Source organism: Lissotriton helveticus, chromosome 8 (genome assembly GCF_964261635.1).
Source record: "Lissotriton helveticus chromosome 8, aLisHel1.1, whole genome shotgun sequence".
Taxonomy (NCBI): Eukaryota; Metazoa; Chordata; class Amphibia; order Caudata; family Salamandridae; genus Lissotriton; species Lissotriton helveticus.
The window spans coordinates 1,238,411,155-1,238,437,299 of record NC_136069.1 but is presented as its reverse complement, the minus strand read 5'-3'; the positions used below and the strand labels follow the sequence as shown (position 1 = coordinate 1,238,437,299).

Sequence of the window (26,145 nt, the reverse complement as noted above, 5' to 3'; positions counted from 1 at the left end):
CAACAAACGCCTTCTTCAGGAGCCACACAACTACACTGAAACATATGTAAAAAAGAGAACATATATAAGCAAGCATTTTAATAAAATTATCTTACAGTTATCAAACCTAGTTTCGACCTGGCTTGATAAACCCTTACCATAGTCATCTTTGTAGATAGGCAAGGGAGGTTACAGGCATTGGTGGGCAAACAGATTAGACATCTGTGCACGTAGGCCCTTCGGCAGGGCAGGGCTGCTTACTCTGACACGCAAGCATTATCAGTATGACCTGCTTTCAGTGAGCACGCAACTTCTAACTTTACGAAGTCCCAGCAGAAATACAAAATGTCTGAGAGCAGAGGCTAATTTAACAAAATATTTTCTTTTACTGTTTAACAGTCCCTCCTTTAAGCCTCTGCTAAATACATTTTGTCCAATTCAGAGTATATTTTAAACACATAAAAAGAACTTTTCAATGAAAATACATAATAAATCAAATCAATGTTATACTATGATAGCTTAGGGTACTTTGTCTGTATCGTCTTTCAAGCTTCCTATATTTACTTTCATAAATTCATCTATCTGTTGCTGCAGCATAAGTTGCTTATTAACATCACTAATATCCACTTTCTTAGGGACACAGGACATGCATAAAGAAGTACAGGAGGGGCATATAATAGGCGTACATTGAATACAAAGGCGACAATCTAGAATAGCGCCGCTATCTTTTGTAATTTGGAAATGCCCTGATTAACCGAAAGGTGCGTTGTCTGGTATATAAACACAGCAATTGGCACCAATAATTCAGCATGCACCTCCTCGATCTGCAAGAATAACATCTAAAGGTGGCGGCCGCGAAGTGACAAGATGGCGGCCGCGTAGTTGTGGCTGGCAGTAGTGTTGCAGTGAGGACGTGATACTGGCACCCCCGAAACTGGATTAATCAGCCGAGCGCATACTCCCAAAAACAGACAGCTTGATGCTAAAGCCCAGATGCTGTTGACCCATAGATGCCGAGTGCTTTTCCGGAGGTCGATGTACTGCCCTGAGCAAACAGCAGCGCTCGCCCGGATAGTCCTCTTTCGCTGCCGCTGGTTCTCCACGAGCGTTGGAGTGTGGAGCATGCAAGCGGAGAGGGTGGGAGGCAAGACCCGGTGTGAGATCGAACGCGAGGAGCCAGGACAAGCCGAGTTATAGCTGGCAATACCGGGAATGCTGGCAATGTTGGAAACGCTGGAGCAGCGGAAGCCATGTCGGAAGCCATGTCGAGGAAAGAGCAGCCGCCTCAGGGAGATCCAGGTAAACAAGGCATACAGACATTAGTCAGAACCCGCCTAGCCACGGCCTCAGTTCCAGAGATGTTTACTAGGAACAGTAAGGAGAAAGGCACAAAGGGTATTGAGGACTTGAATCCTAAGAGCAGTGTTGGGGCGCAGGAGGGCTGTGACAAAACGAGTATTGATGGTGATACTGATACTGTGGTGACGCAAGACCCCTCCCTGGTGGAATGTACTGGACATGCCTTAGGGATCTCCCCGGCGATGGTAACAAAAAGCACAACTCCTGGTCTGATAGAACACCTGAAGGCGACCCCAGTGGGGCGGGGTAAGGGAGGCGCAAAAGCTGGTGCTAAAGTAGGAGAGGAGGACAGGAGCCCAAAATAGGAAAACCTGGCTTTAACAGCGGGTGAGGTTCAAGAGTCGCAACAGGCTATGGAAACATCTACAAGAAATAAGGAAGCCGTGACTGTGGGATGTGAGACTGACAACCCAGGATTCCTAGATGAAGAGAGCAGTAAAAAAAATTATCTGCCCCTAGAGAAAGATAAAGAGAAGGTCCCTAGTGAGTGCTTCTATTCAGTATCAGAGGAGGCAGAGTGGTCAGACGAGGAAGACGAACGAAGTTCGTATTTGGGGGATAGCAATCTGGAATCCGAGAGTGACCTGGAGAACGAACTCCCGGCAACGGCAATAAAATCTGCCACTCTACTTCAAACATTCGATCAGCCTCAACGAGAACTAAGTTGGGATCACTCCTCCTCGATGCCGCTACAGGGTAGCCCCGCTCTGGAAAAGACCCAGCTCTCTCTATTGGAGGTAATTCACCAAGAAATTATAGCTCACAGGGAAGAAACACAACAGGATAACCGCAAATCTCAAGCCGCGATGAGGAAAATGCAGGGAGTGGTCATAAAACTGTCCAAGGCCTGTGTGAATGTTGGGGACAGGGTTTCGAATCTAGAAGACAGGGTTGTTTTAGCGGAAGCCGAGGTCGATGCGGCTACTAGCAAGGTCCAATCTCAGCATGCCCAAGTTACAGACATTCAATGGAAACTAGAAGACATGGAGAATAGGCTCAGGAGAAACAATTTGAGGGTGCTAGGTATCCCCGAGGGGGTAGAAGGCACGGATGTCAGAGCCTATGTCATCAAGCTCTTTTAGCTAGCAATCCCGGAGCTTTCCAGTTGGAATTGGTCTTGAGAAATCCAGAGGGCACATCGTACCCCCTTTAAAGTACGCCGTAATGCAAGAGAAGGAGACAAGCCAAGGGCGATTTTAATCTTCCTTGGCAACTTTGTTCTAAGACAGGCTATATCAGAAAAGGCAAGGCCAGATGCAAGAAGGTCCAGCGAGGGAGTGTCATTTTTTGTCCGCCCGGACTATTATCATACGACTGTTGAAAGGCGCTGGAGGTTAAGACAAATGATTAAGTCTTTTCAGGATAAGAAAATGCAAGCCTACCTGATAAACCGAGCACAATTGAAGATAGTCAATGAAGGATGGACACAATACTTCGCATCAGAAATAAAAGCGCAGGAGTATCTGGACTCTTTAGTCAGCTAGTGAACTATTCTATCTGGGGCTTAGCCCCGTATATGTAGTTTTGTAGGTGGGGGTAAAGGCTTGGTATTCGGAGTAATTTTGTATTGTAGGATGGGGTTAACTTTATGTGGAAGCACGTTTTTTGTAGGTAGTCCTCACTGTTTGCTCACTGCAACCATCACGCGCACAGACTTAGTCTGAGCGCTTCACGAGCGAGGGTGCAGGGGTCAGGGGGGTTGGGGGGCAGAGGGGGAGGGGGGGAAAGCTGGGTGGAGGGGAGACTGGGGGCGGGGACTGGGTGGGGGGAAAAACGCAGAAAAGAGAATTTCTGACACAAATGTAAACCGGCATATGGAACGAGATCTATGTATTGAATTTGTTCGCATTAATCATCTGGTACAGGTTGAAGAGAAGGTAAAATGTAAACAGAAATATGTCCAAACTTAAAATCTGTTCATTAAATATTAGCAGCCTGAATGACTGGAAAAAGAGGGGAAGGCTTGCAGAATTTGTTAAAACTGAACAAATGGACATATTGTGTTTGCAAGAAACACATCTGTCATGGGGGAAAAACATTGGTTAAACTTAAGTGGATATGAGATCCTCTCTTGTTCCTCTCAGACTTCATCAGTAAGGGGGGTGGCTATTATAGGAAAGACAGGGCTTGGTGGGGCAAAACGCTGTAAGGCCGACATTATGGGCAGATGGGCAGTATGTGAGCTGAATATAGGCATTACCATATGTGGGATATATGGTTCAAATCAGGATGACCCTGAGGTTTTCGAGTATATGGAAAAGGAACTAACAGGATGGCCTGCCCCCTTTGTGGTCTGTGGGGATTTTAATATTTCAGCAGAATTTTTGGGCAATACCCCTTATATTGGTCGCAAACCCAGGGTTTATCGATCCTTCTGCTCCATGATGCAATCACATGGATTAAGCGACGTTTGGGGGGATAAGGAACCGGGAAACCCGGGGCTTACATATTTCTCCTGACCATTTAGGAATTCGAATAAATTAATTATTCTTGTAGGAGAGTCTATGCCTTTCATCTTACGGTGACAAGGTAAAATGGTAATGATCGGATGGTGTGGGTGTTGGAAGTACAAGCGTATGCACAGGACATTTCACATGTAAAAACCAAGCTGTAGCACAAATTCCTATAACAGTAATTAAACTTGCTGCTAAACAGATGGACATCCATTTTCAGTTTTTCTCTCTCGCTCTCGACGCAAGGTGTTGAATATCCTGGTGTTCTTCCTCCATATTTTGTGACCAAAAATCAACAATGTCTTTAACTGTATTGTTTCTTAAGAACGCTGCACAAAAAGGTTCTTTTTCAAAAGGGTCTATAGTTGATGCCCAATGCATGTATTAGTCAATGGGGAATTTCAGAGAAAAAGCAAACATTTGACTCAAACACTTGTTCACCTCAACAAAGTCCAAAGTAAAAAATAAAGAAGAAACAAAAAATCGTTGAAGGCTTGCAGTTCAATGATAGCAATGAAAAAGAAAATCAATATAACAAGTAGTCAGGAAAAATCGTCCTCAATATCATCCCCTATAACCTCAAGGATCGTTAGATATACTGCCTCTTTCAAAGGATGCAATTCGGGTCCCCTATAAAATCCTGCTGGGGAAAAGTCAGGGAACTGAAGCTCTGGGACAAGGCAAACAACAACTATGTTACTTCTGACCGGATTCCTTGGCCAAGAAGTGGAAAGTTCTGACTCTATCCCCAGTCCTGGGTTAAGTAGATTGATAAACACTCGAATAGTGTCAGAAGTTTTCTGCACAAAAAAACTCTCAAATTCTCGCCATTCAAATACTGTGGGACGGAAGAATTTGCCACAAACCAATTAGTAGTTCGAAAGTTTGGGTTCTTCCATGGATTCAGGATATCCACGCCACAAACCGCACCAAACCTAGGGGCCGATTAGGATTGGGGTGAATCCGCATCCTCCGGGCCGGCGGAAGCCACCGCCAGCCCAGAGGATGCGGATTCACCGCTGCGGTGACTGAAAAGACCCCCCGCCAAATTAGGATGGCTGGGGGGTCCGCGGCGGATGGCAAGGCGACAGGCGGAATTAGTGCATACATATGGTGGCGGTGTCTACGAGACACCGCCAGCCATTTTATGATGCCCGCGGTCCCATTCCTTTCCACGGCGTCATTGCTGCCGTGGAAAGGCATACGGGCTTTCCTTTGGGGGACCGTTGCGGGCCCCCAGGGTGAAAGGGGGGGTGGGGGGCAGATGTGGGGTACCTATGATACCCCCCTGCATGTGCATGCACAAAGCAGGAGGCACCTCGCGGTGCCTGCCGCTTTGTGCATGCACATGCAAAGCATGCATATTTAACCTTGCGGCGGGTGCTGCTTCAAGCAGCCCCGCCGCAATGTTAAATATACGGGATGTGACCGCCAGGGTGGCGGTCACATCCTAATTTTGATGGAGGGACCGCCGCTGCCCCTGCGGACGGTCCCTCCACCTCGGGGGTGGCGGACGGACGCAGATCCTTCCGCCATCATAATAGGCCTCCTAGTTCGGCTGCATCTGCAGCACGGAGTCTCCTGCCAAGTAGGCCCCCTAACCGCACCAGACTCACCGCACCCTCTTCTCAAAGTCTTCGTTCAGTGGGTAACACAAGGTCTCACATTGTACCTCTCTCTTCCAGCTATCATTGGATCAGTAAAAAGCAATTCTTCAGGCGTGGCAAAATAATGGTCCATCTTTTCTTCGTTGCTGAGAATATTGTGTGCAATTCCTGCGTTCTGGGTTTCCATAATCTGAGTCAGATTAGCTGGCACTTTTGTGCTGTGCGAGCCATGGATCCAATTCCTTCTGTTCGTAACTCGAACTGCTGTTCGTGTTGCCAAGAGCACCTGTTCCGGCCTCTTCCAGAGAGGTTCCAGGTTCTTTGAACACTGAAAATTCTTCGTTACAACCCAATCACCTGGTTGTAACAAGTGCCCAGGACCTTCAGAATTGTCAGGAAGTGAGGCTCATACCTGTTGGTGAATCAAAGAGAGATTGTCTGTAAGTTCCTTCATGTAATCTAACAAAATAGGATACTCAAGTTCTCTCATTTTCTTAGGACTTGGGGAACCATATACATTCATGGGTCTCCTAAATACCACCTTGTATGTTGTAAGGCCCGACTTGTTATGTGCCACTGCTCGTGTGGATATGAGGGCTAATTGCAAATCATCAGGCCATTTAAGCCCTGCCGAGGCCTGCACCTTAGCTAATTTAAGTTTCAAAGTCTCATTATAGCATTCCACCAAACCAGTGTTGTATAGCGTTTTAGGACCCTAGTGTAATTTCCCCAATTCATGCCCTTATATAGGTATAAAATACCGTATCCTTATATAGGCATTGAAATCATAACCATATTAAGACATAACTCAAGTAGTCCTAATATGGCTTGGCTACTTCCACTAGTTCCGAAAATCTACAACGATTTCTTGGAAAAACCCGCCTTCAGCAGTCAGGGACCTCCCACTGCATGAGTATTTATTTATCCAAGAACTCATGGAGTTTTCAGAGAATTATGTCTCTAATGACGCTAGTATGTCCAATCTTACATCAAACTCGGCACCTTAAAGGTATAAATATCACTTGTCCAAACAAACACACGGTGGTTTGGAGCAGTTCGACTATCTACTTGCCCGACACGCCCTGCTGCAGCAAGCGCCGAAGGAAGCCGACCTTCCAGCTGATGCACTGAGAGACACTGTACTTTCTCCAGCCTAGAAATCCAGCTCCAGTGTTTCCAGGCTTCCATTGCGGGTTGCTGGGAAATCGAGTCCTGAGAGAGAGATACCAGACCTCCTACATTCTAAAAACCAAGGTACGGAGCTGATTAGACCCTAAGTGAATTCTTGGATTAGATTCTTGGCAAAAGAATATTGAAACTAAGCTACACCTTACTTCCTTCTTCCCTTGTACTAGTTAGGTACACCGGGGTAGGCGTATTTTAGAAGCACCAGTTGAGTACTTTTAGTCATTATTTATCAATGTATGTATTTTATATATTATATGGCTTTGAACACATATCATGCTTTTACAGTATTATTTTATAATACTCCTCGTATTGTACGCTTTGTACTTTAAAACAAGTATTACGATTGCATGAGTTTATTTCTTATGCTTGAGAAAGAAGACTGTTCAATAAATACATTTCATTAAAAATGCCTGTCTCTCTATTTTCTCTGCACCTCTGGTGAAACGAAACATGCACGATTGACTGAGTGAAATAACTATCTATTGTTTCCGCGACTCTAGAGATACGTTTCTTATTCTTGGGAAACAAAGTTGTCATGTTTTAAGCGGTTGTCAGAAACTAATCCCTTCTTGTGAATTTGAGAAAGTTTCTAGTGACCTCTGAGCTAGCTGGCACTCACAATCAAGTCTAGTATATTCGATAGAGACCTAGTAGATCTCAGTCCACGTCAAATCTATAGGATATATTATTCCAATGCGCAGAGCCTATTGTGATTATAGGAACTACACTACACCAGCAGATTGTGGGTGATTAGCAGCATGAAATTTCTGACGTATGCCTAAACTTTCAGTAATCAATTTAATAACATGTGCAATAAAATGAGGTCCATTATCACTCCATAAAATTCTGAAAATCCCAAATCTAGGGAAATATTCTTTCAAAAGAATCTTAGCTATGGTGAGTGCAGTATTATCCTTCTTAGGATATGCCTCCACCCACTTACTAAAGGCACATACTATAACCAAGGCATACCTAAGGTTATTGCACCTTTCCAATTCAATGAAATCCATCTGCAGGACTTCAAATGGTGCACTAGGTGGACAGAACCCTCCTCTTGGGGTAGCCAATCCCTTCCCCGGATTGCGTTGCAAACAAACCATGCAATGTTTGACATGATGTTCAGCTGTTTTTCTTACATCTGGATGCTCCCATACTTGTTCTAGTTGTGTGACTATACATTTTGCACTAACATGTGCTTGGACATGTGCCAAAGTGACAAAGGGTAGTACATAAGAACTGGCAATTTTCCACCTGTCCCCATCTGGCTCTTTTCTACAACAATTTTCACTGTCCAATATTCCTGTGAACAATAGATTTGTGCATGGAAATATTTGAGCAAATTGAGACCTAGCAGATTATCAGGACAATTTGGTGCAAGGAGGAACGGTGAATTTACAGTTAACGGTCCAATAATAAGATCCAGGGGTTTAGACACCGGACTAAGAATAGGCTTTCCAGCAAGGCCTAGGGACAGCTTTTTATGGCCAGACGAGGGAGTCCCAGGGATCTGTTTTTTAGAAAGCGCACTTTGTGTAGCCCCAGTATCCACCAGAAACTTCTAGGAGGTCCCCAATATTTCAGCAGTAACATAATGGCCTGTCTGATCTATCGGTATGGAAACCGATCCCTCCCCATCTCCTACGCTGTGCTAGTTAAACTGCACACCTGTGGAATTGGATGCACTGAAATCATCTGCATAATAGGATTTCATCGGGGCAGGATTGTCAAAATAAATCTGTCTGTTACTAGAACCAAGACGCTGTTAAGAGGCCCTTGTCACTCCCCGTCCCATACCTCTACCTTGTTCGTGAAGCAATGGGCATTCGGATTGCCAATGTCCATCTTGTTTACAATATGCACGACGAACCAAACGCCAGAGAATCTTGATTATTCCTCCTTGGGAGGTCAGCTCTAAATACTCCGTGACCTCTACCTCTCTATGGCCCATAAACCTGTTGCAACAACATTTTAGTTTTTAATTCCTTATATGTACCCTCTTTCTTTTCCTTTTCATCATTTACTTGATTCTCATAATACTCAGCCATGTCCAAAATCCTTGGCGGGATAGAGGAAGCCCACGTACTTTCAACTACTCGTAATTTTTCCGACATCTCAAGTAACAAGTTAGCGACAAACTTAGCCACAAATAAATGTTGACCTGTATCAGAAGTTGTGTCTTGACCACTGTAATCATGAAACGTTGTTTCAAACCGTGTGGAAAAAGTCAGGGATCGACTCATATTTCCTTTGTTTGTAAGCTACCAATTTCGCCCATGATATTTTCTTTGGTGGCACTATCTCGTTCAAATAAGTAATGATGTGTCCCGGTAAATCAAATATAAGCTGTTGTGGTTTCTCCCCTGCTTTCCTATGAATATCCTCACTTGTAATTGCACCCAAGTACCACCAAAGGCCTCATGGCCCTATTTTTATGGACCGTACGCCAAAGGTCGGAGGCAACATCAATCCGAAAAACATATCAACTAAAGTCATAACACAAGAAGTTACAGCAGCATTCAATTCATCATAAAATGTACTCAGGTTTTTTCTAGGGTCAGGCAAAGAATTTTTAAGGCCCAATACGTCCGATCGCTTCCAAGGGGAATAAATCAATTGGAACCAGAACCCAGCTGCGTTAACACCCTGACTGTCACCTACGGCTGCTTGAAACCCGAGAGTCGCTTCTCGTATAGGGCAAGCTTTAGTCAAGGCCGACATGAGCCTTCTAAGTTTTCTTTTCTGAGTAAATATATCTTCTACCGCTAGCTTTAAGGGAGCAGCAGTCAGCGCTCCTACATTTGTCCTTTTACATATCCTAATTAATTCACGAGGAGCTTTCTCATTCATATTAGTCCTCCAGTCCTCTACTAGTGCATTAGCCCTTTCCCCTACAACATACTGCTGAGTCATTTGTGGGAATTGTGTCAAAGTCGCGAAAACCTCATCCAATCGTATATCGTCATCCCGAACCCATTCACAGGCCCTAACCAATAATACCACTTTGTCATCTTCTGTAAGGGTAGATCTATGACGTTGTTTAGGAGTTGCGGGTGTACGAACTACAGTCTTTCTATCAAGGACAGGAGTTGTGGCAGAGGCAGCCGGCAATGGAGGATACATTTGAACTACTGGAGGTAACTAGGGAGGCGCCGTCGGGACTGCATTATTCCCGACAGGATTCGGCGCATAAGGAGGTCGGGCTGGTTTGCAAAGCATTTCTTCTAGTTCTGAATCCTCCTCCTTTAAACCCTTAAGTACTGTTTCTTCCTTAGCCACAAATACTTTCTGTAATTGAAGTTTAAATTGTCTCTCATTACTTTCTACACTTTCTTCTTGCACTTTTAATTGTAGCTCTTTAATCTTCTGCCGACTAGTCTGCTCTTCAGCTTTCTTCCTATCCTTTTTTCTTTATTCTGTTTCTAATATATTTTTTCCATAATACTAGACCATCAAACATACTCTGCCTACTTCTCTTTTTAAAAAGCTGTTCTTCTATATAATAATAATAATAATAATAAACCATTTTTAAAGCGCCTGGCTACACAGAAAACAGTGTGTCCCGCGCTGAATACTGCTAATTCGCAAGAGGCAGATGTAAAAAGAAAAGGCCATGAGAGGTGAGAAAGGCAAGAAGGTTACACAGGAGGGAACAAAAGCGTTTTAAGTTTTCCACGGAACCTAATTTCAGAGGGTTCCATTCGGAGATCGAGCGGAAGTTCGTTCCAACACTTGGAAGCCAAGTATCTAAATGAACAACCACCCATCCTGGCTCTGGTGATTCTAGGGGTTTTAAACAGCATCGCGCCGGACGATCTCAGGTTCCGGATGGGGCGATGCATGGTGAGAAGATTTTTCAGGTAATCTGGGCCTTTTCCCTGGGCAATTCGATGCGCGAAACAAAGGGCTTTAAATTTAATCCGCTCCTTGACAGGGAGCCAGTGGAGTTTAGCTAAAGCGGTCTTCCCAGATGCTCTGCGAGGAAGTTTGAACACAAGGCGGGCAGCGGCGTTCTGAACGCACTGAAGTTGGTGTAGGCCTTTTTTACTCAAACCTAAAAGCAGAGCATTCCCATAATCAAGATATATTTGAATGTATTTAAATCAAAGGTGCCATGAAGTGGCCACTGTAAACTAGCATCTGCCTTTGTATATTTGTTCCATAATGCACTAAACAGTATGGAAGAAATACCATATTTAATGTATATGAAAGTACCTGAGTTTCTATCTTTCCTTGTGCAACCCCAACTCTGGTCAGTCCATGATCTACTTGATTACCAAAACTCCCAAGGGAAAAAACACTTTTTTGCCTCTGTTTATTTGAAAACCATACCTGGCCCAAATTCTTCTGACTCGCGAAATAGGATTCGTTTTCAGTCTCTGTCATCTGATGTTTATTAGTGTATCATTGGCATACATGGACTCCGCATGTCTTCTTGCCCCTACTCAAATTTTCCAATCCATCAGGGATTGCCTCAGTCATATTGACAAAGGGCTCCATAGCTATAGGGGAAGACGAGAAGCGCCAGCGGGCATCCCTTCCTTGTGCCCTTACTGATCTTTCATGCTACAGATACCATTCCTTCTGACTTATCCCTGGCCGCTGGATTCGTGTAAAGGAGATGCATCCTTCCCCTGAAGCCTGGCCCAAATCCTGTGTCCTGCAAAATCAACATCTTATATTCCTATGCCAGAGAATCAAACACCCTCTCTGTATCATGTGTGATGAGCATACATTTTTTCTCCACCCGGGCAAAAGTTTCCAATATGTGATCGAGCCTGTGTAAATTGGCAGGTGCACTGCATTGTGGCATAAAGCTGCATGGATGTTCGTGGCTTAGAATGGTAACTACCCCATTAAGTCTAGTTGCCAACACTTTCTAAGTATTTTAAAATCAGTATAATTATTCATCAATAATTGGCAGTAGGAGGCCAAGTCCAGGGGGATCCCTGCCTTCGTTATGCATCATTGTTATTATTGCTTTCCTTATTGTGTTCGGTACTCCACCCTGTGTTTTGACTTCATCATAGTTTTCATTCAGCTTTACCATGATCTGTCCGTTGTACATTTGGTAAAATTCCGCCAGAAGCCCATCACCACCCAGTGTTTTTCTCCTGGACTTTATCCAGATCGCTTCCTCATTGAAGCAGGTTTTGAGTTAGTTGATGTCAGGAGCTGATGGGATTTTGAGGTAGTTAGAATTGCTTGATCATTATTGGTAAATATTGATCCATGATTATGATTATGATGATGATGATGTATTTATAAAGTGCACAATACCCAAAGGTGTCTAGGCACTAGCCTTGAAGCAAACGGATTTGGCTCTAGTAGATTAGGCCTTATGCTCAAACAGCGATGTATTTAGACCCTTTCTAAATTTTTGCAACTATGTCTCTTTTTTGAGTGATGTTGGTAAAGAGTTCCACGGTTTCATTGTTATATCGGTGAAACTCTTACATCCCCACTGGGCCCTTGTAATTCTTGGGACAACAAGATTCCCAAGCTCAGCTGATCTGAGGGATCTTACTGGGATGTAGGGTTTGAAATGATTAGCCAGTTGCATTGGCCCTAGATTGTTTATTTATTTGAATTCAATGCAGAGAGATTTGAACTGGATCCGTTTTGGTACCGGCAGCCAGTGGAGATGAACTAGGGCTTTGGTCACAGAGGTATATTTAGAGATTCCTACAATTAATCCTAGCTGCAACTAACCCATCTTGACCAGCAAATGAATGGCAATGTTCTTCCCTGGAGGGGTCTCCTCATCAGGTCATAGCGAGACTCCGGTACTTGGCAAGTTTTTGACCTGCAGGAATCTACATCACGGAGTATTGGTATTTAGGTAGTGCAAACCTTGCTTGAGGCAACAGAGCACTGTGTGGCGCCAATGGCATAACAATAAGAAACCCAAAATGTTTCCCAGGTGGAGGAGGATGGTGAGGTCTCAGAGGCTGTTGATATGTAGAGTTCCTTGAATAGGCGTGCCATTAGCTTTTTCCAGAATTGAAGGAGGGTTGGGGCAGTTATTAGGGAAATTGTGATGATCCAAGCAATGGATGCATAAACACAGAAGACCAGTTTTTTTTCTCTAGCCTGCCGATATCCTGGATACTGTTGTGTACTTTTGTTTTGAGACCCACATGAATTGCTGAGGTTGTCAGTCTGTATGCAAATTCTTTTTAATTTAAACTCTGCTTCAACTAAATGACACTTGGGGCACTGTGCAGGACCCCAGCGCCTGCCCCCACCTACTCATTTGTATGCAAGCACTTGGATTGTCAGCTCCATTGCTGAAACATCAATACGTCCATTTGTCTTTTGTTAAACCTTAATTTTGCAACTTGTATCTCTTCCCTCCTGATTTTCCTGTGCGGGTTTCTGTGACTGGCCTTTCTGTCTCCTGGGGTGAGCTTTTGGGAAAACACCCTCAATTCACCTCAAGGGGACAGAAAGACTGATGTACCTGTTCTGGGATGGCAGCAGAGCGCAATGCCTGGGTGAGCTGCCCCCGCACCTTTTTTCATTTGGGGGTGGGGATTTTTCCGTATATAGGCCCAACAAAAGAGTGTGAACTGCCCCACACCCTTTTTTGGCCTATATTTCTGTAAATGGGAACAAAAAACAAAAACAAATGTGGGGCATCTCTCTATGGCATCTCGCCTTGTTGCACCCCAGAACAGGTGTGTCCGTTCTATCCTCCCCACACACACAGGGTGGATTGAAAATCTGCCCAGGGGAGCCAGAAAGCATACAAGACACTAGGGGAAATATATTATCAAAAATTAACAATGGAGTGAGGCAGCTCATTCAGACATCGTGTTGTGCTCCCACCTCAGAACATGAGCATCAGTCTTTCTGTGGGGGTGGATTGAGGGTGTTTATCCAAAATCTGCCCATGGGGGACAGAGAGGCCACTAGACACCAAGGATAAATAAGCCCAAAAAAACAGGGTGGGACTCCCATTGACACTGGTTTGATGCATGACTGTCATGGGCTCTTGGCCCAGCCACAGAAGTGGGATAGCGTTTTTTAAACGGACAAGCGGAGGAATGCTGGGTGGTAGGAATTTTGTGGATTCCTGTGGTTTCTGGAATGTTAGATCACAGAAATACAAGAAAAATGTGCGATTTTAGTCAAAGTTTGAGATTTGCAGGGAATTGCGGGTAAGAAAATGTAGTGAGATACATGGGAGGTAAACCACCCTTTTGGACTCCTTTGGGTGTCTGGTTTGCAGGAATGTCTGGGTTTGGTAGTTTTCCTGGTGACCACCGAGCCTGGTATCAAATACCTCAGCTGCCCCTGTTGACAAATCCGGAAATGTTGATGTTTTCTGGTTGCATTTTGGGCCCTTTCTTGTCGAGGGCACTAGGCGCAGCCACACAAGTGTGGTACCATTTTAATCAGGAGATTTGGGGGAATGGTGTGTGGTAGGAAGTTTGTGGCTTCCTCTAGATTCCAGAAGTTTTCCCCGCAGGAGTGAGAGGAAAATGTGTGTTTTAGCCAATGTTTGATGTTTGGAAGGTCTTCTGGGTTAGAGCCACACAAGTTAGGCAACCTTGGACTTCCCCATGTGTCTGGTTTTCAGAAATGTATGGGTCTTCATCTTACAATAACCCCTACCCTAGAATTCTAAAAAGGTTCCAGGTGACACCTCTCTGTTCCCTTGTTTGCTCCACTACTATCCAGACTGCATAAAGCTTTTCTTTGCCTGATTCCCTCCCCCTCACCTGCCCCACAGTGTAGATCTCAACTGTCTGAACAGGTCCGCTGATGGAAAACTGGTTTATAGAATTCTGTACAGACCAGTATTAGTTCTGACAGGCGCATCTATGAATTCACATATGATATTAGCTTATCTTGCCTTGTATTTGGTATTTGACTGCTGTTTCACTAACAACCCAAACCTTATTGTCCTTTTATGTATATTGATTTTTAGAAAGGCAAAAGAAAGACCAGAGAACAGTCTGAGAACATCACCAGAAGAAACTCCTCAGGACAAGAATCCGCAATTAAACACCACAATGGAGACCTGGTTGAAGCAGTTACTTTGTATGAGGTTGTCAGCATGGGCAAGAGAGCGATACAGGTGCGTTAAGTACAAGTAAATCACATTCTTCTATTCATCACATGCTTATTGTAGTCTGTTTCTTACTAAAACTCCAAAACATCAGGCTGGCATTTTAAGTTTTGTAACAGACCTATGTTTTACGCTGTTCATTAAATGATTGTTGTATTGACCAGCGATTTCTAAAAATCCAGAACTGTATTTTCATTAACATTTTACAAATGTGAAATAAAAAAATGTGTATGTATGTAAAATATATTGGGTTAGGGGACCTCTACTCTGAAGAGCTGATGATAGACATGGGAGGGCTGATATGGTGGGTAGTGTTTGTCAGGAAAGCATATGAAAAGGGAAATTACGCACCATTGAACCAGATGAGTTCTAGTAGGTCACTTTGTTACTCAGAATCACCAGAACGGTTTTCTCTTGGATGTTGTGTATTGGCAAAAAAGTTTAAATGGCCACTATTTTATAAACCATGTGCCTCGCCAGGAAGCGCAGCGGACGAGCGCAGCGGGCGCGACGATTGCGCGCCGAAGGCGCGCCTAAGGTAAGCCCGTCTGCGCCCGTCCGCGCCAGACCGAGCCCAGAGCCTAGACCCCAGGCTAGTTACAATGGCCCTAGGTTGCTATGATTACGTACGGTAATCCCCATTACTCTTAGTCCTACTCGTCCTCGACCCAGTCATCACTCATGAGGTATTCCACACGACAGGAAACAAAACAGGAAACGCTTTCTGACTCCACCCACCCTCCTGTCAGGTGCTATAATACACCTCACCACCAGAAGCAAATCCTGATGTACCAAGCACCAAAGGCCTGGAAAGGGAGGGCGGGCGGGTCGTATGACTGGGTCGAGGACGAGTAGGACTAAGAGTAATGGGGATTACCGTACGTAATCATAGCATTACCTCTACGTCCCTCGTCCTCGACCCAGTCATCACTCATGAGGCATACCAAAGCAACCCCACAAAGGCCTTTGGCACACCACAAATAGAAACAGAACAGACACCAAGGCGTGCAGCAAGACACAGTGTAATAACAAACAGAAATAAACTGAATCACACAGATGGGGGGATCCCCACAGCTTGCAACACACCAGAACCAAAATTAGGGCGGCCAGACAGAGCACAAGTCAAGCGAAAATGTCGCACAAAAGTGGACTCGGACGCCCAGGGACCCGCCCTACAGATCACCTCAAGGGGAACCCCACGGAAAGCAGCCCAGGAAGCAGACACACCCCTGGCAGATCTCGCCTGAACCCCAGACGGGCAAGGCAAACCAGAGCCCTGGTAAGCCAACAAGATCACAGCCCAGATCCAGCGACCCAAAGTAAGACGAGAGGCAGCCTTACCCCTACCAGCCAAACCAAAGGTCATAAAGAGGGAGTCAGAAGACCGAAACCCAGCAGAACGACCAATCATAAACAGACAACGCCCTCCTCACATCCAAAGAATGTAGCAGGACATCAGAAGGAGAGGAAGGAGAAGGACAGAGAGAAGGAAGAATCAACTCCTGGGAGGAATGGAAACGTGAACGAATCTTAGGCATAAAACCGGGGTCCAAGGAAAGGACCACAGCGTCATCCAGAAACCACAAAAAAAGGGGGGAGAACAACGTAAAGCCGTAAGCTCACCCAACCTCCGAGCAGATGTAACAGCCACCAAAAAAGCAACCATGAAAGACAGGAATTACAACTCCACGGACTCCAAAGGCTCAAAGGGAGGGGACTGCAAGGCACCCAGAACCAAAGAGAGAACCCAAGGAGGAACCGGAGAGCGGACAGAAGGAGCAGAAAGAGAGAAATTCCCAAACAGACGGGAAGCGCGGCAGGATCCACGGAGGGGCCACCGCCAGACGCAACAGCAGAGGGAACCAGGAGCGGCGAGGCCAAAAAGGGAGAACAGCCACCACCCGAGCCCCCACCCGCTGAACCTACAGCAAGAAGCAGGGATCAGAGGAAAAGGGGGGAAAGGCATAGAGGAACCAAGGAGGCCAAAGGACAGACAAGGCATCCACTCCCCAAGCCCCCGACTCCGGAGACCAGGAGCAGAACAGGGGAAGCAGGGCATCGGTCCGGGAGGCAAACAGGTCCAGCACAGGAGTCCCGAACCTCCGACAGAGCAAGCGGAAAATCCGAGGGGCCAGACACAGGGAGAGGGAGGACGGGAACCTCCGACTCAAGGAAACCGCAACCACGGTGTCCACATCCCGAAATGCAGAGCAGAGAGGCCCACCAGATGACACCCGGCCCAACTCGCAACCGCACGGGCCACCAAGCTCAGGGAAAGGCAGCGGGAACTGCCCTGGTGGTAGACGTAGGCCACGGTCACAGTGTCGCCTGACCTCACCAACACGTTGCACCCCAGAAGACGATCCTTGAAAAGGCGGAGAGCCCTCTCCACCGCAGACAGCTCCCTCCAAAACGAAGAAAGGCGGGACTCCGAAGGAAGCCAGCGGGCCTGCACCGCCCAAGGGCCCAGAGACGCACCCCAACCGGAAGCGCTGGCATCCTGTCGTCAACACCAAGGGGGTGAGGGCGGAACCACATGCCCTCCGACAGATGCGAAGAATCCAGCCACCACTGGAGAGCAGACACCAACTCCGGAAACACAGGCACAGGAATCGAGAAGTCCCGGACAGGAAAGGGCACCCACCTCCGAATATGCCACAACAGAGGCCGAAGATGAACCCGGGCCCAGGGAACCGTGAACACAGTGGCAGACATGTGGCCCTGAACCACCAGCCATTGCAGGAGAGGAGCAGAATCCCGGGAAAGCAACCTCCTCAGCAACAAATGAAGACGCAGAATCCTGGAATCTGGGAGAAAGACCGTGCCCCGCACAGATCCGAACACCGCCCCAATGAAGGTTCTCCGAGTAGCAGGGTCCAGGCGACTCCTCGGTAGATGGACCAGGAAACCATGATCCCCGAGCGTACGCACGGTCAAGGAAAGGTGGCGAGACACGACCTCCGGAGACGGAGCCTGCAGCAGCCAATCGTCCAGGCATGGAAACACGGACACCCCCAGGAGATGGAGATGAGCCACCAAGGGAGCAGCCACCATGGTGAACACCCTGGGGGCGGACCGGAGACCGAAGGGAAGGACGCAGAACTGCCAGAGACGACCCTGCAGGCAGAAGCGCAGGAACTGCCGATCCACCAACGCCATCGGAACATGAAGGTAGGCATCCTGGAGAACCAGCGAGGTGAACACCCAACCCACCCGGATCAGGGGAATCACCATCGGCAAAGTTTCCATCATGAATGGGATCTTCCGTACAAACAAGCACAGGGCCCGAAGATTGACGACAACACGGAAGCCCCCCCGTGATCTCCGGAACCACAAACACGATGGAAAAGTCCCCAACCCACGTTCCAGGGGGGGGACCGGGACAATCGCCCTCTCGACGAACAGCAACTGAACACCCTCCTGCAACGCCAGACGGCGAGACGGGTCCGAAGGCAAAGGAGTCACCACCACACCCGAGGGAGGAGGAGGAGACAGGAAAACCATCCGGTAACCCCGAGAAGGAACATCCAGCACCCACTGGTCGGAGGTCGCCAGCAGCCAAGCATGGAGGAACAGCCGCAGTCTCCCACCAACCGCGGGCTGACCACCAGCGAGAACGGGCACCGGACCGGCGTAGTCAGGAACGAGGAGCGCCAGACCCACCACCCGGATGGGGCTTCTCCTGGAAATGCCTAGGAAAGGTCCTACGAGCACCACGCCGGCCCCGAAACGAAGACTGCTGAAAACCTGGAAGGCCGGCGAAAGGACCCGGCTTTCGAGAAGGAGGACCCCTCAAGAGAAGGGGCAGGATGGAAGGACAACGAATGCTTCCTCTTCATAAAGACTCTATGGAGCATGTCCTCCAGGGCGTCCCCAAAAAGAAGAGTACCAGAAAACGGCAACCTCAAAGCCACAGAACGCTGAGCAGCAACCGAATCCCAACCACGCAGCAGCAAATTCCGACGGGCAGCCACAGAGGAACCACAAGACAGAGCAGAAGCCCTGACCGAGTCAAAGGCAACGTCCGAAAGGAACTCCAACTGGCGTGCCATAGACTCCAGCAACTCTGGACAAGTGCCCCCCTCCTGCATAGTAGAAAACAAAGTCTTGAAGACAGCCAACAAAGACTGCGGAACACAAGCACCATACACACCCCACCGAAGAGCCAGGTGAGAGCCAGCATAGGACTCCATAAGAGCAGAGTCAATCTTCTTATCCACCCCATCCTTCAGGATATTATCATCAGCCAAGGAAGGGCGACCCACCAGAGAAGCAACAATAGAATCCACCTGTACCGAATCAGGCAGGGCAACCTCCGAAACCTGCAACGGATAAAGCTCCGACATGAACCTGGGCAGAGAAATATGGACCGGGTCCTTCCACTCCTTAAAGAGGACATCCATGACAAAGGGGTGGACAGGCATGGAAGAAGACACAGGCTTCCGAAACTGCGGCAGAACAGAGTCCTGGGAGGTGCTGGGCACAGAGACCTCTGGAAACCCATATTCTCCCCAATATGACAAAGGAGAACAGGCATCAGGTCCTTGGAAATGCACTTGCCTCGCAGCTCCGCTGCGCCGAAAGAGGACTCATCAGAGGATGCAGAGGACGAAATATCCGAATACAGGGGAGCAGCAGCCTCAGAGCGACCCCCAGAACCCATACTGGAAGCCACGAGTTCAGACAGCGTCTCCAAAACTAGGCGCTGCAGAAGCTTAGAGTCACCCAAACTGCCACTCCGAGCAGCAGGGGCAGAATCACCACCAACAGAGGAGGAGGAAGAAGATCGAACAGGAGAGACATGCTTTCTCATCCCGTGATGCTTCCCCCTAGCAAAGCAGCAATTCACGAGTCACAGCAACCCAGTAGACAGAGCAGACGTGAGACACCCAGCGGAGCCACAAGCAGCCGAAGGAATCGAAGAACAGCAGAATCCCGCCAAATAAAACGAAGAAACACACACCCATCAGCTGAGCCACAGAGAGGAACAGTCGAGGAAGAAGGAGGGGGAAGGAGGGGCCGAGCAGCGGCCGACGAATGAAACAGCAAAGGAATCGATGACATCACCTCCATCCACCAAACAGGACGGAAGACAAGCAACCCGGAGCCCACCCGGGTGCTAGCACAGGCAAATGAGGGACAGAATCCAGGACCGGCCTCCCAGCCGACTTCCGCACTTCCCGGAGCCTCCAGCCCCCCCGCAGCCGAGGAACGGACATCCAGAAACGAGCTCCGAGGCAGAAACTGAGCTCCGAGGGAGAAACGGCCCGCCAAGTAACGGACATCCAGAAAGGGCACCGAGGCAGGAACGCCTCCCCCCCCCCCCCCGTCCCAGGGGGCGATCGTACCCAGCAGAAATAACACCGGCATAGAAATGGCCGGGGCGCGAGGAGCCGCGGCGCGCCTCACAGGCACACCCATCCAGCGGAGCCCCTCCTGCAACAGGCAAATCCGACGAAACACGAGCAAAGCCGGTGAAAGGTCCGAACACCGGACTCAGGGACAAAGGACCACAGCCGCATGCGAGAAGCCATAGCCACGCACCCAGCGACCAGCCAGCACAGTGAAAGGCAGAAATCCCCGGGGACCCGAGAGGCCCCGCAACCCAGGTCCCCAGCAATCCAGGAAAGCACAGGAAGCCCAGCAGCCCGGTTTCCACATCCCACGGAGGTCCACGAGCACCCCCAATGCCCAGCAAAGGAGGAAACCACAGGACAGGCGTAGCAGGTAAGAGCCCGGCACTCACCCAAGCGTCTCCCATCAGAATCCAACCGACAGGAAACAAAACAGGATTTGCTTCTGGTGGTGAGGTGTATTATAGCACCTGACAGGAGGGTGGGTGGAGTCAGAAAGCGTTTCCTGTTTTGTTTCCTGTCGTGTGGAATACCTCATGAGTGATGACTGGGTCGAGGACGAGGGACGTAGAGGTAATAATATATTCACTCGACACCCTGTACCAGCTCAGGGAATCAGTGACCACTGGATGTAAGGAAACTATCATGCCAGAAACCGACCCTTTGGGCTGCCCAAACTGCGAATACAGGTTATCCCCATCCCCCCAACCCGAACCGGCACATCTCGTAATGGCCCTGTTGAATTGTAGGTCACTCCCAAAGCACCAGACAGAAATCCACTTACTACTAGCAGAGCTTGGCTTAGACGCTCTGTTCTTAACAGAAACGTGGCTTTCCCCTAGCACAGATCCAGACATCATTCAGGCACTCCCCCCCGGATACCTTATCAAATCTCTGAATAGACCGAAGGGTATTGGTGGAGGGATTGCGATCATCTACCGGGATAATCTTTCATGCCAACTTAAAGATAGCCCCATTCTGGATAGTGAAAATATTCTGTTCTCCCTTCACCTGCCACCATCTACGACACTCTCTGGTGCCCTAATCTACCGCCCTCCGGGACAGGTAGGGGGTTTCATAGACTCACTCACAGAGGCCATCTCCTCTCGGGCTTGTGTTACCCCTAATTTTACAATTCTTGGAGACTTAAATCTCCACTTCAACGATCAAAGCAACAAACTTGCAACTGACCTAAAAGCCGATCTGGCTTCCCTCAATCTTCACCTCCTCAACAAAGAACCCACCCATACGAAAGGTCGACTACTTGACCCAATCTTTTCCAACCTCTCCTCCCTTACTGTACAAACTCCTCTTCCCCTCCCCTGGTCAGACCACTTTTTGGTTCCTTTTAAACTGCAACTTCCAGGCAAATTGCCTGATATTCCCCTTCCCCGAGCCCCTTCTCGGCCCTGGAAAAAACTGGACATAATCTTGTGGGATCAAGCACTGACGGCTACGACCCCCTTAGTAGACCCTAACCCCTCGTCAGCTGAAATCCAACTTCATAACTGGATAAAAGACTCCCTCGACTCAGTCCTACCTCTTAAAACTCTCCCATCCAGTAGGAAATCGTCCAAACTGCCTTGGTTCACAGAGGAACTTCGCGAATTAAGAAGAAAGGGAAAAAAGCTCGAACGCCGTTGGAGAAAAAACTGGAATACAAACGATAAAAGCGACTATAGAACCCATATTAGACTGTACAAAAATGCATTAAAAACTGCACAGGCCAACTTCTTTGAGGAGAAAATAGCTTCAGCCGCTAACTCCGCGAGAGAGACCTACAGAATTGTGAAACTCCTCACCAAAATACAAGACCCTCCATCCCCCCCTGACGTGGACAGTGCAAATTGCAATAAAATGGCAGAGTTCTTCTCGGCAAAAATTACCAAAATCCTGACCTCCCTTCCAACCCCTTTGACAATCCAAGCACTACCAGGCCCCTCCCCTCTCCAAGACACCCCGAGACTAACCTCTTTCTCCCAAATCTCCGTCGAAACGTTCCTCAACGTTTTACAGAAAGTCAAAAGTGGCTCCCCATCAGACCCAGCCCCAATTAGTAAATTGAAACTAGTGGCTTCCACTATTGCTCCCCTATTTACTAAACTGATCAATGCTTCCTTTGAAAATGGTATAGTCCCGGAGAATTTGAAAAAAGCCACGGTCAAGTCCCTCATAAAGAAACCACACCTGGATCCCTCAGACCCCTCCAATTTCAGACCAATCTCGTTGCTTCCAGCTATGAGTAAAATAGCCGAACGAGTAGCAAATCGGCAACTTTCGGATTTTTTAGAGTCCAACCATCTTCTTCGCATGTCCCAGACAGGCTTTAGACCAGGACAGGGGACTGACACCGCTTTGTTAGCCGTTGTCGAGGAAGCCAGAGGCATACTGGACGCAGGAGGAACAGTGGCAGTGATCCTCCTCGACCTGAGTGCCGCCTTCGACACGGTGGACCATGCAACCCTTGTCCAGCGCCTTGGCCTAATGGGAGTGGCCGACTCCGCCCTGGCCTGGATATCATCCTTTCTCAAAAACAGGTCCTTCCAAGTAACAGACGGGTACTCCGTCTCCTCTGTCCAGCCTCTCGGGTGTGGTGTGCCTCAGGGATCTTCCCTGAGTCCCACACTCTTTAACGCTTACATGGCTCCCCTTGAGGATGTTGTAAAGCCGTATGGCATTAAATCAATAATGTATGCTGATGACACCCAGTTGATCGTCTCTCTTAACCAAGCGGACAATGCCCTGCCCAACCTGAGCAGCTGTCTAGAGGGGGTGCATCAATGGATGTGCGAATCAAGGCTAAAATTAAACGGGGAAAAATCGGAAATTCTCCTTTTAGGGACCTCCAACAAAATTCCCACTTCCCTTCCTTGGCCTCCGTGCATGGGAACACCACCCATCCCCAAGTCCGAAGTCAAGAGTTTAGGGATTTGGCTTGATCAGGATCTAAGCTTCAAAACTCAGGCGAGAAAAACGGCGGGAACTTGCTTCGGCCTGATAAAGATGGCTCGGAAGATCTTACATTTACTGCCATTCCAGTCCAGGAAACTCTTGCTGCAAGGGCTCGTGAACTCCAGACTGGACTACGGAAACGTCCTGTATCTGGGAGCCCCGGCATCGGTGACCCATAGACTTCAATGCGCTCAGAACGCAGCGGCGAGAATCCTCACAGGAACTTCAATGAGGAACTCAGCTAAACCAGCTCTCAGAAGTCTGCACTGGCTGCCAGTGAAGGAGAGGGTCAACTTTAAGACCCTGTGCATCACCTACAGAATTCTGCACAATGAGGGCCCTCCCATACTCAGGACACTGGTGACTCTACAACAGTCGAGTCGCCATCTGAGGTCCAACTCTCTTTCCCTCGCCAATGTCCCCAGAATCAGGAAGGCCAGATCAGGCGGTCGCATGTTCTCCTATAATGCTCCTAGATTGTGGAACGCCCTCCCCCTCTCCCTGAGGCAAGAACACAACTACCTCAGGTTTAGGAAACGCCTAAAAACTCTACTGTTCCCCTGAGGTCACTTCCTGACCCTTCCTTCCCTCAGTTCCGTAGTCTTTTTCAGCGCCGGGATGCCCCAGGGTAGCTGCGCGCTTAAGAAAACTTAAAATCAAATCAAATCAAATCAAATCAAATTTTGTTTTCATGGGAAGGATGAACTACTTGAATCTGTGTTAAAATCTTGAAAGCCATAGCAGCCTCTCCACTGCACATATTATGTTGAAACCAGGATATGACCTCGAAAAAAGACAATATTTTTTCCCAGTGGTTCTGCACGATTACCCCTTTATTTCCAGTGGAATGCTCTCTTGTGCTTCCCTCTTCGTCACCTATCGGAAATAGTCGACTTCACAAATGTTTTGGGATATGGATAGCTGACAAACTCTTTTCAAACCCCCTCGTCCCTTGTTCCCTTCTCTCTCTCTCTCTCTCTCTCTCTCTCTCTCTCTCTCACACACAAACGCTAATTCATCCCCCCTGCTTCATTCCCCAATGTACCCTTCCTTTTTATCTTAGGATAATTAAATGTTTGGTACATTTTTTATCTTTTTATTTTTGAGTTACTGTTATTACACAGTAGGCCATTGAATTGTGACATCTGATGATGCACTCCTACAAGCAGTATACACAGTACCACCACCTCCCAAGCCTTTTTTCAACAAATGGAAATAGTTGCAAATCATGGGCCATGACGATGCAGATATACTGAGACAAGATCTCAGTATCGTCGACATTCAGCTCTTATGTCACTTGGTCGTTTTTGGAACCTCCGAGGGTAGAGGAAGCAACCAAAGGACAACAATCCTGGACCATACCAAGTGCGAATTGATACTGAAATTCCGAGTTAACAAGGATAAGATACATGATCATAATAACAGAGACAAAGCTACTATGTTCACTGTGGTGCAAATCTACTGGATCCCTCCAGAAAGTCTTCTGAGAGAAAATCAACGTATTCCAACCATCCATCGCCAATGCAATACTGGAAGACAGGTGCACTCACAACAGCCGTGCAATAGGAGATACCATGAGCACACTGGGACTTCTTTGACATTCAAGGTCTCCCACAGCCGTGGGTGCTATTGATTGCATCACATAGCCATTAGGAAGCCTCACATAGTGCTTTGTCTACCCCAACCACAAGATACACACCATCTGCAGTATCCATTTAGAAAGTGATGTTAACTTAGGCTGCACTAGAGTCAAAAAGTTTCATAGGTGCACGGGTTAATGCGGTTACTCTACACCTCATTCGCTTCTCAGCAAAATTGCAAGCAACAAGCTTCGAGAACCATGTCTTCCTAGACGAATCAGTCACACAACCAAATCCCTCACTGCTCTGCTGCACCTCTATATACACTCATGTATCAAAAGTGCTGTGATAGGTCTGCCTTTTGTCCTACTTTTGTAACTACCCAGGGTGTTGGTTAACGCAGAACGTTTCAGTGCAGGCTGCTGAGGGATCTTGAACAATATCCACTGCCGAAAAGAAAAATGGGGTTTTCAACCCACAAGAATGATGGCTTCCGATTTGAAAGCAAAACCTATGCCAAAGTCAAGTTTTGAGTATTAACTTTAAGGCAGCCAAATAAATACAAACAGCTGTCAGTGTTTCAACTGTTTCAACAGGTGGGCCAATGGTAGGAGGAGTTGACTTAGCATCCATAGTAAGATCACTGGGGGTTTCATGCTTAATGGGCTTGCTTATTATAAATGGATGGTTCAATGCAGACAGGCTATGTCCAACTCTGACTTTAGAGGAATAGTCCAGTCTGAACTGACAGGCAAGCTGCCTTCTAGAGGGGAACTGTGGATCAGTTTTGGTATTGTTGGGCCTCGTAAATGATATGTTGGTTGAGATCAGCACAATGATCATTGTACCTTTGTCTGGAGATGCTCATTTGCACTATCGCAAGTGCATAGTTGTGCAAAAGAACAGTCGACTGGAATGCAGCCAGCATATTTACATGGGGCTGTGATGAATTCAAGCATCCCAATTAACTTCCGGCCTCCATAAGATTGTGTTCTGTGGGAACATGAAATATACATTTAGTAGAATTCTGTGAATATGTATCATGATATAATGTAGATCAAGAGTTTAATCGGAAATGGATATACTGACTGCTTGTAGTAAAGAGCTCCTATTCCTAAGCCAGCCTCATAACTAGTGGCAGTTGTTAAGCAAACATGATAACTAGTAGCAATATGTGCAGCCTGAAGGTGCCGGAATGGTAGGAGTCTGCCCTCATTCTATACTACTGTACTTTGGATGGGTTGATCACTAGTTACACTGGTGGAGGCCCAACTAGACCTCGTTGGGCAACGAGGGAGAATCATATATACGGTGGTTATTTGTTATTCTGTTGGATCTCTATAACAACAGTATTATTCCCGAATCGGGATTATAAGGGCAACCATATCAATCAATATAAGCAGCTAATAAGCTCTAATATCTGTGGTATAAATTAATTATAAGGTCTTGCGAGAGGAACATTTTCATACTACATAAACGTATGGAAATTGCTTACAGGAATATTTTTCCATTCTGATGAAAAACTTTAAATCAAGTGGCCAATGCAGATGTTTCACAGAAGCGGAATCTTTCTGTGCTGAAACTAAAAAAACTGCGCTC

General features: G+C 47.3%; 1 protein-coding gene across 1 annotated transcript in view; it reads left to right on the top strand.

Moving 5' to 3' along the window:
• LOC144773280 (cohesin subunit SA-2-like) overlaps positions 1 to 26,145 on the top strand; it is a 550,419-nt gene that overhangs the window by 32,709 nt on the left and 491,565 nt on the right. The window contains exon 3 of the mRNA XM_078658214.1: positions 14,520 to 14,669. Coding sequence (XP_078514340.1) covers positions 14,520 to 14,669 — 150 coding nt within the window. The remainder of the gene's footprint in view (positions 1 to 14,519; positions 14,670 to 26,145) is intronic.